This window comes from Papaver somniferum, chromosome 10 (assembly GCF_003573695.1).
Source record: "Papaver somniferum cultivar HN1 chromosome 10, ASM357369v1, whole genome shotgun sequence".
In the NCBI taxonomy this organism is placed as follows: Eukaryota; Viridiplantae; Streptophyta; class Magnoliopsida; order Ranunculales; family Papaveraceae; genus Papaver; species Papaver somniferum.
In genome coordinates this window covers 80208824-80221534 of record NC_039367.1, presented here as the reverse complement: position 1 = coordinate 80221534, position 12711 = coordinate 80208824, and the positions used below count along the sequence as shown (strand labels likewise).

The window sequence follows — 12711 nt, the reverse complement described above, 5'->3', positions numbered from 1 at the left end:
TCTGTCTGCATTTTCTTTTGCATTGTTAGTCAATGGATTTTCATTCATGTGGGGGATTGTTGGAAAAATGGAATACAATTCCATATATATATGAATGAAAAATCTTTGGTCTAGTACCGGTCTGGATTTGGTTTCCGGGTTGTACATAATGGTTTGGGCTTAATCTTAATTTAGCCCTTAAGTTAAGTTAAGTTTGTTTTAGTTTCAGGTTTGAAAACTAAAAGAAACCTAAAACCGAAAACTTGAAGGGAATTCAATTAGGAATTCAAAGGTCGCAACCCTTGGAACAATTCTTCTAGCATCATGATTCTTGATTGAAGAGGTACTTGAAGCATCATGACTCTTTATTGAAGAGGTACTAGTAATCTATAAATATCCTGCACACCTAGATTAGAAAAAACAATCAGAAACCTAATTATCATTCTACTTGCATCCTAAAAGTTTGTGTCAGAGAGAGTTCATCACTTTAAATTTTGGTTCGTCGTTTCTCGAAGTTTGGAGTGCTACTACATCGAGAAGAAAGTCGTTGTATCCTGGGAGACAGACATCGATAATCCGTAAACACCAGTGCGGGGTGAATCTGTCTTAAGGCTAGAGGATATAATCCTTGCCTCGGCTTTGGTTTGTCTAACTGAGTTTGCATCATTCCTCTCTTTTCTATTATTCTCTGTTTGTTTCATTACAGTTTATACACAAGATTGCCAACAAGTTTCAAATATAAATCATGTATTATCTGTGTTGTGTTGTTTCTTGATGTAATTGATCATGATCAACCAGAAAGGTGTGTCTATCTACCACTTCTTCTTTGTAATCCTTCAGACCTCAAATTGAATGAGGTAGTCAATAAATAAAATTCAGGGGCTTTTCAAAGCCCCTTGTTCCTTCCATAAATAAATAAATAATAATAATAAATAAAAAAAAGGGGCCACATGACCTGCGGCGAGTTGATTAGAACCAACTTCAATTAGAAACCGTTAACTTTCTCGTATTCAATTTGAAATTCCTTCCCACCCTTTGCCTCCGGGTACCGATTCTAAGGTTTCAATATTTCTCTCGTCTCTCTAAAGTCCAAACGTAAGTAATCCATCCATTCATGTCACAGAAACAACATATCAATTTACAGTAGAAAAAGGTACCTAAATGGAGTTTTAGGTCAATCTTGTAAATGGCGAAACGAAAAGCTAGAAGGGTTGCTGAACAATCATCGCCTGTAAACGTTGAAAATGATGTCAACAACAAGACCGAGAAACCAGAAATAGAAGAAAAAAGTAACACATTTGTAGATCTTGAAGGTTAGTTTCCAGTTTTATCTAAATTTCAGTTTTGTAAATTTGGAGCATTTTTTTTTCAATTTAGGGTTTTGTTCAATTGCTTAGTTTTAATTTCTTACTTTCGAAAAATTATGGATTGTTCTAGATTTCGTTTGGTACCGTATAAATTAACTCATGGATCGAGCTATCTGACGAGAATTTGATGAATGTGTTGTTGTGTTTATATGAATATGAAGTGTCTGGTGCAATACCTTATTTATGTGTCCCTTCTCTGGTATATATCTTGAGCTCCATTTGATATCAAGTTTTCTGTATTGTAAAAATGGTTTCCAACTGATTGATCGCCATTTGACATTCATCTTCTCTTCAAGAAGATGAATAAGAAAGGGTTATGAATAACCCATACATGTTGTGAAACAAACGGAAGGGATTAGAAGTAGAGGAATGCAGTATGTATTCATTCCCATTACAAGTGTTTAACTTGTATGGGCACACATCTATTTGCTCTCAAAATTATGTAATGATCAAGCTTGTCACACTTGGATGTCACTGACATCGCACAAATTCTATGCTCTAGTATCTACCTAGTGAAGTTCTATATTTCTTTGGCACCTCTCACAACTACCAGTATCTACCTCTAAATGAGGGGTTGAGATATTAAGTATGCGTGGTTGTAGGGTCAGTGAATCCTACATATTTAATATCACGGGAAACAACTCAGGCTTTCAAACATACACCAATTTCGTAGTTGTAGGTGGTAGTTCTATAGGTGTCAGTTTATTTTGCTAGTCAAATAGCATTTTTGTACCATGATCTCAGTGATAAAAACAAACAAACTCACTATTCTTATATGATTAATATGAGTTGTGAATGCTATTTTCACTCTTAAATTCTAACATGTTTCTACATTCAACGATAAGTGGGCCGTTTATGTTGCATACCCATGTCGTCATTAGAGCTCTTAAGTATGAGGATTTTACGCTACAAATATTTTTTTACCGTTAAGAGTTCTGCTAGCAAACAACATATTCAGGATGCAGAACACATTTCAACTTGACCTTCTTACTGAAATGCCATCTATTTTCATGGTACATTGGCAGCAAAAGAAAACTATATGAATATGTAAGATTTATAACAGATTTGTATAGATTTACAATGAGTTAGAGAAGATCTTAACGACAAGATTCTTATTTGTGGTTCAAATTCCTCATAGTTGCATTGACTTGAAGTACAATCTGAGGTATTATGACAAGTTGGTTGTTGAGGTGAGAAGGGGAAATTAGCTAATCTGTTTTTTATGCAGTGGAAAGGCGAATTGCTTCAACTCGGGCAATTGGTGATGCGGAGGAACAACATCTGCTGATTGGATTGCGTTTGCTTCGCTCTAATTGTAGTGACGAGCAGCTACAAACCCCAGTTCTGCAATTTTTCAAAGAAAATATGCCGAACTTGGCAGTAAAGACGAACGATGGACAATTTGAAGTCGGGTGGAAAGAAGAAGATGAAAGAAATATGCATGCATCTTTTCTACAGCAGATGTTCATGGCACACCCACATTGTGGTTCCGCAAGGCCATCTATTGGTGGTTTTGATTTCTCGAGTAAAGAAGGTAAGAGTTATAAACGTATCATTTTGTTTCTCAGCTTCTGATTTTTACATGACTTGCTTTTGTTTATGGTGACAGGGACTACAAACCTTCAAATACCAGACTTTGTACGTTCGCTGACCATGTTGCATAGTGTTCCTTCTTTTATCTTTTTCCTTTTTTCATGTTTGTGTTACTTTTTTTTTTAATTGTATCTCATGAGGTTTTTGCTTGGAACTTCTCTTATTTCAGCTTATGGGAGAACCATCAAATACCCAAATGTTTGGTTTACAAGATGCTTTCCAGACACCTGGGGTATGTATCTACTTGCGCGCATTCTATCTTATTGTATGTTACATATGAAAAGATTGAGAATTATATCACATTATCAAATACTAGTTTTACCTTAGAAGAACACTGTAATTACTAGTCATACATATTTATGTTTACTGAATAGCCAAGAAAGAGCTGATACCTAAAATACTCTTGATTTTGTTTTCCCGAGAACCCCTCACTGAGAAGTGCTTAATACTGCGATCAATAAATTATCATACAGGCAAGTTCACAAAGATATTCAATTGGCATGACTCCTAAAACTCAAAGGGTACCAAAGCCCGGAGAGATGCTTCACTCCGCGCGTGGCTCACCACTTGGGGTATACAAGGAAGACAACATGGAAGCAATACATGGTATGCAGCTTTTTCCCTTATTCTAATTTTGAATTGAAGTGTCTCATTTGGTATCTGATTTTTTTGGTAACAATACTCTTTGATCTAAATTCAGAGTCAGGTGAGGATTAACTGGCCCAAAATCTGGTTCGCTGCAAAACATGTCTTGGCAAAACTCACTTAACTTATCAGGTCAAGCTTCTCTGAAAACCTTAATATGCCAATCAAAGAAAAGTTACCTTAATATATTTTCTCAATTGAGTTACTAAGGGCAAATTTGTGCCATTGGGCATTTGCAGACACTGTTGCAGGTTGAAACCTGAAACCTCAACCATAAGATGATACTACAGGAAGTTATTAGGCACTATCTTAATTAGAACAGGTTTTTCCTTTGGGAAGATGCTCTGTATGTAATATGCTTTAGTTTGCTTGATTACAATATATCTTAATCAGAATAGGTTTTTCCTTTAGTTTGCTTGTAATATGCTTTAGTATGTTATGTGCTTTAGTTTGCTTGAAAACAGTATGTGTTTGTTATATATATGGAAATGCTTGCATTAATAGCTTCCAGTTCCATTCATTCAATAGTAATCCTCCTTTGGGTTCGATTGACTGTTGGCTTTTTTCCCCTTGTTAAACATAAAAGATCATTATGTTGGGTACTACTGCGGATTTTACAGTTGGAGAGAACCTTGTTTCTGTGTAGACTCTATGAATGATACATCTATTGGTGTTTCAATTTCGAGGATGATGCAGTAAAGATGGGAAATACACGATTTTGTCTGCGAAATAATGTACTCACATGCTTGTTTTTTCTGTATGCTGAGAATCACATCCCTGAGGCTGGGAGGATAACACCCCTTTTTGCGCTTCTCAGTCCTCAAGATTTCACAGTTCTAATGATTTCCGTGTAAATTATTGGGAATTGCACGCTGTTTTTTCATTATTGCCATTCAGCGAATCGCTGATACAATCAATTGTTGGGCTCAATTTTTCATTTTGCGTCCTTACTGAATACAGCTCGTCTCACTTCTAAATCATCAAGAATATTAGTAAGCACAGCATTCTCAGCTGAGACCAACCTCGAACTAAGTGCTAGTCCAAGGTCCACACAGCTAGCATCATCTGATTGTAATTCTGCAAAGCGGGAGACTATATGATCCGAGATGGCCTCACGAGCCAACACTTTAATCTCCAAATGCGTAAATTTATAAGTTGAGGCGGAGCTACGTAGTTTGGCAGTACGGTCGAAGACAAAAAGTATTACCGTCGGGTCCGTCCCCATCAGAAGCATAAAGATGTCGCGACTTATCTCTCCCACACATGCTTGGCTTCCAGAGCTAGATCAATCTTTCCTGAAGGTCCTGACATACTAGTACAATGCCTCCCAAAGCTCTTCATTCCACACTTTCAATAGAGCTTCAACTGCTTCGATTTCTGCATAAAGACAGGCATCAGGCACCCCTACTATGGCCACACCGCTGTGATAACAGACCTGCAAAGCGGAGCTGATAGAAGCAAAAGATGGCTTAAAGAAGACAAAACACCAAGGCGCAGCAAATTGAAGCGGAGGATGAGTAGATAGTTAGAGGGTATATCTGGGTTATTCGAACACCTACTGTATTTAAAAGAGTCAGACAGAAGGTGAGGGTTTATTTGTAAATTTACTATAAAAACTCCACTGTATCCTCTCATCTCATATATCTACCATTCTTCGAACTTTTACCCTGCTGCTGCTCAGAATTTCGATCAAATCACCTCCACTGATTGCTCTCCTGTACATCTACCCGTTCTTCTACATCAAAAGGTGAATAATTTTAAGGAATCCTATACAGATTTGATTTATTCTGGTCATTAAATCTGTAAGAGCTTCTATGATCTGTTTTCATGTGTTATTTTTGTTTTTGGGTTTTCTTAAGAACAAAAACCAATTTACATAAATAAAGATGTTAATTTTGAGAATTTGTTGATATTGCAAGTCTGAGAGAAGAATTCATGGTAGCAACTATATTGTCCAGCATGAAATCCAAAACTAACATCGTGGGTTTCATGGATATATTGAAATTCTGGTATTGTCAAAAGTACATCAGGTATTTGAGTTTCGAAGGGGCTTTTGCTTAAGGTTTTTACAAGTTTAATGTTACTAGCTTTTTCACCAGTTCTTGAAGGTTTTGAATTACTGATAATGATTTTGATTTGTTATTACAACAATGCAAGTTATGACACCATGGACTAGTTACCTGTTGGGTGAGAAACTGATTGGTTTTGTGGAGTATAAAATTCAAATGAACAATGTAGGTTTCTGAATTTTAATTTTCAATTGGTGAATATAATGAACTTATTAGAGCCTCTTTTCAAACCACCTGTTCTCCCTTAGGACTAGATAGAGTCTCTAGTGTTCTTGAGCGTGAATAGGGCCACACTTCTTTTCACATGTCCATGTGTAGACTATTATGTACTTATACATCAAAGTTATTGTAGTTATATCAATATGTCCTTGGTTGCTTTGAATGCTATGGAGCAGTGAGCTAGTGCAGGCGTGTAGTAAAGAAACTTGGTGCTTCAGTAAACATAGATATTAGCATGGCAATTATTTGTTAGCCCCCGACCAATTACGGATTCCAAATCATCTGTTTGTTCTAACAATTTACTTAAAAACCCGAGCTCTGATGATTTCATCTCTAATCCAGAACCACAGTGAAGATGAGGATAGTAGGATTAACAGGTGGGATATCTTCAGGTAAAAGTACAATTTCCAATCTATTCAAGTCTCATGGAGTCCCCATTGTTGATGCTGATCTCGTTGCTCGTGTACATTCTCTCTCTCTCTCTCTGTACTTTACATATATTTAGGTTTCTCAATATTGACTAATTTGACTGATGTTTTGGGTTCCCCAATATTGATCTTCAAACTTGGTCTGATTATTGTGTTTGATAGGATGTATTAAAGAAAGGTACTGGCGGTTGGAAAAAAGTTGTTGCTGCATTTGGACATGAAATTTTACTTGATAATACCGGTGAAGTCAATAGACCACTACTTGGTCAAATTGTATTCTCCGATCCATCCAAACGACAACTTCTTAACCGGTAATACTTTTGATTACTAATCGTATACTCAGCACATTGACCTAGTATGAAATTTTATCACCTAATAGTAATTGAGTTCTGGCTACTGCTTATGTTTAGTTGGCACCTACTAGCGATGGTGTAAATGGGTAATAGATTTCATTTCTGCGGACACGTCTAGGCTACAGAATCACCATCGCAGAGAACATTGTTCATTTTAGAGATGTGAAATGCATTATGTTGGTAAATCAATACATAAATAATTATTGCACTAAGTGGTAAGAACTGTATGTTTATGTCACCAGAGAAATTGTCGAATACCGTATGTCCTACTGGAATGAGGTTATAATGTTTGCTAAGATGGTATTTTTGTTTCTTCCAGATCGTCGAATTATATTACATGCTATGATGTGTCTAGAATTTGCTGATGGCTGATATGAATCCATATAGGTTTTATTGAACTGTTTCAATGTAGTTTGTTGTGGTTCCTTGAGAAATTTCTGGTGGGTTTTCTTAAAAACTGTTGCTTTCTTGTTTGTGGCTCTTTAGGATTGAATGTTTGATATTCAAGTAGGAGGGAAGTTGTCACATGCTGTTAAAATTAAGGAATCTTTTTTCTTTTTTTTTTTTTGCTCATGGTGCTCTGTTGGATGTATTTTGACGATGTAGATGTGTAGAGTATAAGTGTATATACTTAAGTCCGTGCATCTTTCTATTGTAATTTTAACCTTATGCTAATATATGTTATTAATTTGTAGGTTATTAGCACCTTACATTTCTAAGGGAATCTTATTGGAAGTGCTTAAACTATGGATTAAGGGTTATAGCGTTATTGTTCTTGACATCCCATTGTTGTTCGAGGCTAAATTAGATAAATGGACGAAACCCATTATTGTTGTTTGGGTTGATTCTGAAACTCAGCTTCAACGACTTGTTGCAAGAGATGAGATCTCTGAAGAACAGGCTAGGAATAGAATTAATGCTCAAATGGAACTTGATTCGAAAAGGGAGAAAGCAGATATAGTGATTGATAATTCGGGGAGTCTGGTGGAAACAAAAGTGGAGTTTGAGAAGGTGTTGAGTCAAGTTATGAAGCCTTTAACATGGACAGAATTTGGGTTATCAAGACAAGGTGTGATTTCAGTTTTTCTTTCTGTGGCTGTAGGTGTTTATGCTTGTAGAAACTTCAATAACAGCGCTAATGTAAGGTAATTGCATACCAGTAGTTACTGTTTCTCAATTGTCATTGCTCAAATGATATTGGAAACAAATGATGGTAATGAAATATTTCTTGTGTTGTTTGTATTCACTTATGTGAAACTGTGTTTTTCCACTCTTCTGTTTGTTGCTTTATGAATGTGTTTTTCCACTCTTCAGTTTTGTTGCTTTATGAAACTGTTTTCGAATTCATTGCTTGGTTGCTTGTCGAAATTGTTTTGTGAAACAGTTCTATCATAATATACATGCTGATATGGAAGAATTTAAATGTCCCTGTAGTATCAAGTTTAAAAGTAGAACTAATGTTGCCGAATAATGATAGATGGTGTTCCATAGAAAATAGTCGAAAGTGGGCGTTCTTTTTTCCCCTGTTGCTGTGCGTCTTTCGTTCTCTTTTATATAATCTTGATTTTGAGAACAATGCTACATTTTAATTTAGTAGATTTGCTTGCCTGTTTTGAGCGATGAAAAAATACTGAATCCTGTGGTTGCTTTGAAACAAAACCCTTCAACCACTTTATGCAGTTTCAAATTGTTACAGAACTCTCATTGTATCTTACATGAAGCGAGTTGAATATGAAATCATGAATCAAGAAAGTATGTCATCGGAATGGAGTGACGGCGGTGTTTGCAATCTTAGGTAATTTTGAAGATTTGATCTCTTTACAGACTTGATCTAACATACCTAGAAAGTCTCTCACTATCACAAAAATACGAAGTGGGTTTGCTTCATCTTTGCTTACATCTCCATGAAAATACTCTGTAATTTCTCTGACATGTAAGAAAACTCGATCTTCATCTTTCTTTAGCTCTTTGATACTGGTTTCTGCATGACTCAAGAAAGACTTCATTAACTTGGCAAAGTTCCCATCCCGAGCATCCATAGATAAAGCCTCGTGTACTAAATGTTGTAGGTTAACCATTCCATCTGACAGGGTTGAAACAGAGCTTGCAAGAACATCTAAGTCTATTGTTGCCGTCTTCTTCACATTGCAGAGCTCTGCACTCAGGCTTGAAACATGATCAAGACCCATTCTTCTGCAATTTTCTTCCCTTTCTTCAACCATTTTCTTAATTTTCTGATTGTTTTTTGCTATAACAATGTCTGACTCTTTGATTCCTTCCGATCGGATCATTTCTTGAACAACAAAGTGAAGTAAGGTAGTCTTCCCATCTGTTCCTTTTACATCTGCTAATTTTAGAAGTGCGTCAAGTTTGAATGCCCTTGCACCTCCTCTTATTGTACCTACATTCATCCTGTTTCCTGTTTTTAGCACAGCTTCTAGTAGTTTCAAGAAGAGTCTGCTCGACCTTAGTTCCTCGCATGCCTCCTGCAGTAACAAGAATTAAAAAGGGATAAGCATCGCAAACAACTGTTTCTGGTTTAAAATGATTTTAATTGTTAGTTTGTTACCTCTAACATTGCAAACGACTTTCGCAGATGAACCACCTCATCTTCGAAAGTGTCCCTGTAAAGCATAGCTTCTATTCTTAAGAACGCGAAAGGTACATCAAGCACTGCTTTAATGAACTTCTCTGCATACCCTAGGTCATCTATGTTCCCTTGGTAGCTCAGAAGCATTATTTCTTCTTCTTTAGTCGGGACCATCTTCACTAGGGCCTCTAATTGCTGCATACACAGGCCATTGCCTGCTCCCATCCCAACAGATAATATATAATAAGTACATCAATTTTGTCCAGCTTGGATTATATGTGGAAACTTAATATCTTTAGAGCTCTACCTTGATTCAGTGAATTACAAACTTGCTCTGCAGTTGCATTTAGAGCTTTCAAGAGTATGGTTATGTTCTGCAGCCTTTTCGGTTCAAGAGTGTGCTTTGTTGGAGAGGGGCTTTTGCTCTTATTTTCATCACTCTTAGGTGCATTTTGTAGTTTGTATCCGAATAGCGACTCGATCATCTTCTCATCAAATCTGTTGCAGGAATCTCAGAAGAGGGTTAGTTTAGTGTCAAACAAAGAGATTGGGGTTAAAACATTGGACAAAATGATAATATAGCCAGCTTACTCAAAGGAGTTTGATTTCAAGTTGTCCCAGACTGTAGAACGGTCAGGAGTGGCTCTGACTTTGTCCCAATGCAGTGGTTTCAGTTTTGGTAGAGGAATCCCATCTTTGCCAACCGCCAAGGATTGAGGAAGTGGACCTGGTGGGGGTGGTGGAGGCTGAAGGGAATTATTCTTTCCTTTAGTGAATGGCGGAGGAGGGCATGGTGGAGGAGGTATACTTCTTGCACTACCTGTGCCTAGTGTACTTGTTAAAACCGCCTGGGATTTATGTTGAGCTGATGAAGAAGAGTCGTATGATAGGTTTTGGTTAGACCCTGAAGAAGAATCTGATTTTGAAGAGGAAGGTAGTTTTGATGCTGCTGTTGAAGTAATTTGCTTTGAACTAAATGAAGAGTGAGAGGATGAGAAATACAGAAGTGAAGGTGGAGGAGGTGGTTGAGGTGGAGATTGAGTGACAAGTTGTGAAGTAATTGTGGTACCCTGTGATGATGTTGTTGCTTGTCGCAGATTACGAGTATGTGAAGGTGGAGTTGAAACTGGTTTCACTGGTGAAGTTGATGATTTTTTCTTCGAGGCATAATGTAGCTTGGAACTATGTTCTGGTGGAGATGACCGTTTTGGGTAATTCGGCGATGAGACAACTTCAGATGGGTCTCTCAGATCACCCTCAGAAGCATTGGAAATCCGCACATTTGATGAATCTGAACCGCACAGCGAGTGGAAAGATTCATCATCAGATGATAAAGCTTCAATCTTAATGGTTTCATTTTCTAATAAACAATTTCCATTATCTATTGCTGGCGTTACTACTTCTCTAATTTCATGAACAGAAATAATTTCATCAACCGAGGAGCAGCTAACATTATCAGATGAATAGCTGTCATTATCTGAAAAAGATTTCCTTGAATCCTTGCCAGATTCACTCACCTCATCCAAGGAAGTATTAGTTTGTTTTCTCTTCCATGTTATGCTCACAGTTTCATAATTTTGTTTAACCGGGGAAAGATCTACCTTTGAAGCTGGTTCTACTGAATGTAGACAAAAATGCTCTGGTCCCAATTCCAAACTAACCTTGTTTGAGGTGATTGGAGAATTTACACACTTTGATCTTCCTTTAAAGCTTCTGTTGGTTGCATTAACCGACATTGTCTTTGCAGATCTTCGTCGTCCTTTCCCAAACTTCCAACAGAACAAGAGGAATCCGAGAACAGAAATCACAGTAACTGCTCCACTTGACACAGCAACAGCTATCACAATTTTCTTAACTTTAACCTCATCTCCATGTCTTCTTGGAACTTCAGGGTGCACTGGATGTAAAATGGTTGGAGGTGACAACGGTAAGCGAGGGTGTAAACGATGATGACCCACATGGATATGAGCTGGAAGTGGAACTGGAGCTGGAGGTTCAATGGTGGGTGCTGGAGAAGGTGATAACATCCCATGCTCAACAGGACCATGTCTTGGAAATTTGGTCTTGAAGCTGTTTAGCCCCAGTAAATTTCTGACCTTCTCTAAAACAAGATCTCTCCTTTCTTCGATTTCATCCTGACCAGATATCTTAACAATGTTTTTCTCTTTTCCATCTCCATTGTACTCATCTCTGTACATCTTTATCTGACCAGCATTATCATAACTCTGCACAACATTCTCTGAAGAATCTACTGCAACTAAAAGGTGGGCATTCAGACACAGAACAAGTACAAAGTTGATAAAACCCATCAAGTGAAAAACTTTAGAACTCATTTTTCTTCAACTCAAAAATGATTAAGTTATCATTCTAGATTCAAGAATTTTGTTATGATATATACCTAGTACAAATCTTTAATCTTTGGAAGGTGAAGAAGGTAATGTAGTAATGAAGATCTGATACAGCTAGAGAGAGGGAGGGAGAGAAAGGCTTTAATGCTACTCCAAGGAACCCCTGAACTTTGGCAGTTGAAGTTATACTACTTCTTATTGTTCTTCTCTTTCTTCATTAAAAATTTCCCTCCAAAACAGTATTAGTTTTATGTCCAGTCATCTCATTTGGATCTCCATATTATCATGAATAGATGTTTTACTGTTGATTAGTACTACTTGATTGATCACTCATACATGAAACCTTTTCTAAGTAGACTTTGTTTTAGTGTTTAAAAAGTTGGACATCCAAGTAAAAAGTTTTATTGGGTTATAATAATAATAAGGCTTCACATCATCACTCGTATTATAGTTATAAAACAATCAATAATCTAAGCAAAAATGCATCTTAAATTGGGTCCCCATTGGTTAGGAAATGTTTCCCTCTCAAGAGGCAACAAACTATGAACACTCTCCAACCCCTTGATATATCATTAAAGACGGAGAGAAAAGAAAGAGATGGGTTGGTGGTGCATTACTCTCATCTGAGTGCCATTTCATTAAAACATCCAAAGTCTTAAGATAAAGACATAATTCTAAAGAATTGAAATTAGGGGGTTCTGCTTAAGAGTGTGACAAAACGTGTACTGCTTACTGACCAGCTCTCTCTCTCTAATGGTTTCTAGTCAAGAAAGGAAATCAGTGTAGAGCAAGATTTTTGTGGTAGGTTAGAAGTTACTCTGGATTTTGTTTTTGTATAGGATTTACTTTGATTCGGTAGGTAGTACAAGTGTGGTTGTGTTAACCCACAACTACAGTAAGTCTGAAGACTCTACCATGTGATTTGGTGGATCATATTAGGTCTACAGTCTACACCATTGTTTCTTTACCATTGTTTGTTTTAACATGAACCAAGTCTTCTCAACATATTCAAGACTCCTGTGGTTATCAATAAATTACTCGGCCTAAAATTTGGCATCATTCCGTTAGCATAGAATTAGAACTTTCCTTGCTGTCTGAGCCGGAAAGACACCAGATTGTG

At 37.0% G+C, this 12711-nt stretch overlaps 3 protein-coding genes across 6 annotated transcripts; 2 read left to right on the top strand and 1 right to left on the bottom strand.

Annotated features, from left to right (window-relative positions):
• The first annotated feature begins 958 nt into the window (after positions 1-958).
• Positions 959-5087, top strand: LOC113316859. Of its 3 annotated transcripts, none has more exons than XR_003343055.1 (7): positions 959-1292; positions 2575-2880; positions 2956-2984; positions 3109-3171; positions 3413-3545; positions 3640-3716; positions 4545-5087. XR_003343055.1 is itself a non-coding variant. In XM_026565013.1 (6 exons), exons 1-6 carry the CDS (start codon positions 1166-1168, stop codon positions 3654-3656), a joined length of 675 nt encoding a protein of 224 aa, XP_026420798.1. In that variant the 5' UTR covers positions 959-1165; the 3' UTR covers positions 3657-4100. The 3 variants fall into 3 exon arrangements, 1 of the variants encoding a protein (XP_026420798.1); XR_003343054.1 differs by lacking the exon at positions 4545-5087 and adding an exon at positions 3824-4100; XM_026565013.1 differs by lacking the exon at positions 4545-5087 and having other exon boundaries at positions 3640-4100.
• Positions 5088-5190: 103 nt separating this feature from the next.
• On the top strand, positions 5191-7966 carry LOC113316858 (dephospho-CoA kinase-like). 2 transcript variants are annotated; one of them, XM_026565010.1, is made up of 5 exons: positions 5262-5331; positions 5504-5614; positions 6215-6335; positions 6463-6611; positions 7349-7966. In XM_026565010.1, the coding sequence occupies exons 2-5, from the start codon at positions 5520-5522 to the stop codon at positions 7800-7802; spliced, it is 819 nt and encodes a 272-aa protein (XP_026420795.1). In that variant the 5' UTR covers positions 5262-5331; positions 5504-5519; the 3' UTR covers positions 7803-7966. The 2 variants fall into 2 exon arrangements, with proteins under 2 accessions (XP_026420797.1, XP_026420795.1); XM_026565012.1 differs by lacking the exon at positions 5504-5614 and having other exon boundaries at positions 5191-5331.
• Positions 7967-8296: 330 nt separating this feature from the next.
• Positions 8297-11943, bottom strand: LOC113316857 (formin-like protein 11). The gene is made up of 4 exons (XM_026565009.1): positions 9835-11943; positions 9551-9741; positions 9223-9458; positions 8297-9139 (listed from the first exon to the last, which is right to left on the bottom strand). The coding sequence occupies exons 1-4, from the start codon at positions 11574-11576 to the stop codon at positions 8411-8413; spliced, it is 2898 nt and encodes a 965-aa protein (XP_026420794.1). The 5' UTR covers positions 11577-11943; the 3' UTR covers positions 8297-8410.
• Positions 11944-12711: the final 768 nt, after the last annotated feature.

Coding starts and splice junctions, on each gene's coding strand:
- LOC113316858 (XM_026565010.1), top strand. CDS start 5,520: ATGGTAGCAACTATATTGTCCAGCATGAAATCCAAAACTAACATCGTG. Junction 5,615..6,214: donor TATTGTCAAAAGTACATCAG/GTATTTGAGTTT, acceptor TCTCTAATCCAG/AACCACAGTGAAGATGAGGA. Junction 6,336..6,462: donor ATGCTGATCTCGTTGCTCGT/GTACATTCTCTC, acceptor TGTGTTTGATAG/GATGTATTAAAGAAAGGTAC.
- LOC113316857 (XM_026565009.1), bottom strand. CDS start 11,576: ATGAGTTCTAAAGTTTTTCACTTGATGGGTTTTATCAACTTTGTACTT. Junction 9,742..9,834: donor TTGAAATCAAACTCCTTTGA/GTAAGCTGGCTA, acceptor TTCCTGCAACAG/ATTTGATGAGAAGATGATCG. Junction 9,459..9,550: donor TTGTAATTCACTGAATCAAG/GTAGAGCTCTAA, acceptor GGATGGGAGCAG/GCAATGGCCTGTGTATGCAG.
- LOC113316859 (XM_026565013.1), top strand. CDS start 1,166: ATGGCGAAACGAAAAGCTAGAAGGGTTGCTGAACAATCATCGCCTGTA. Junction 2,881..2,955: donor TGATTTCTCGAGTAAAGAAG/GTAAGAGTTATA, acceptor TTATGGTGACAG/GGACTACAAACCTTCAAATA. Junction 2,985..3,108: donor ACCTTCAAATACCAGACTTT/GTACGTTCGCTG, acceptor CTCTTATTTCAG/CTTATGGGAGAACCATCAAA.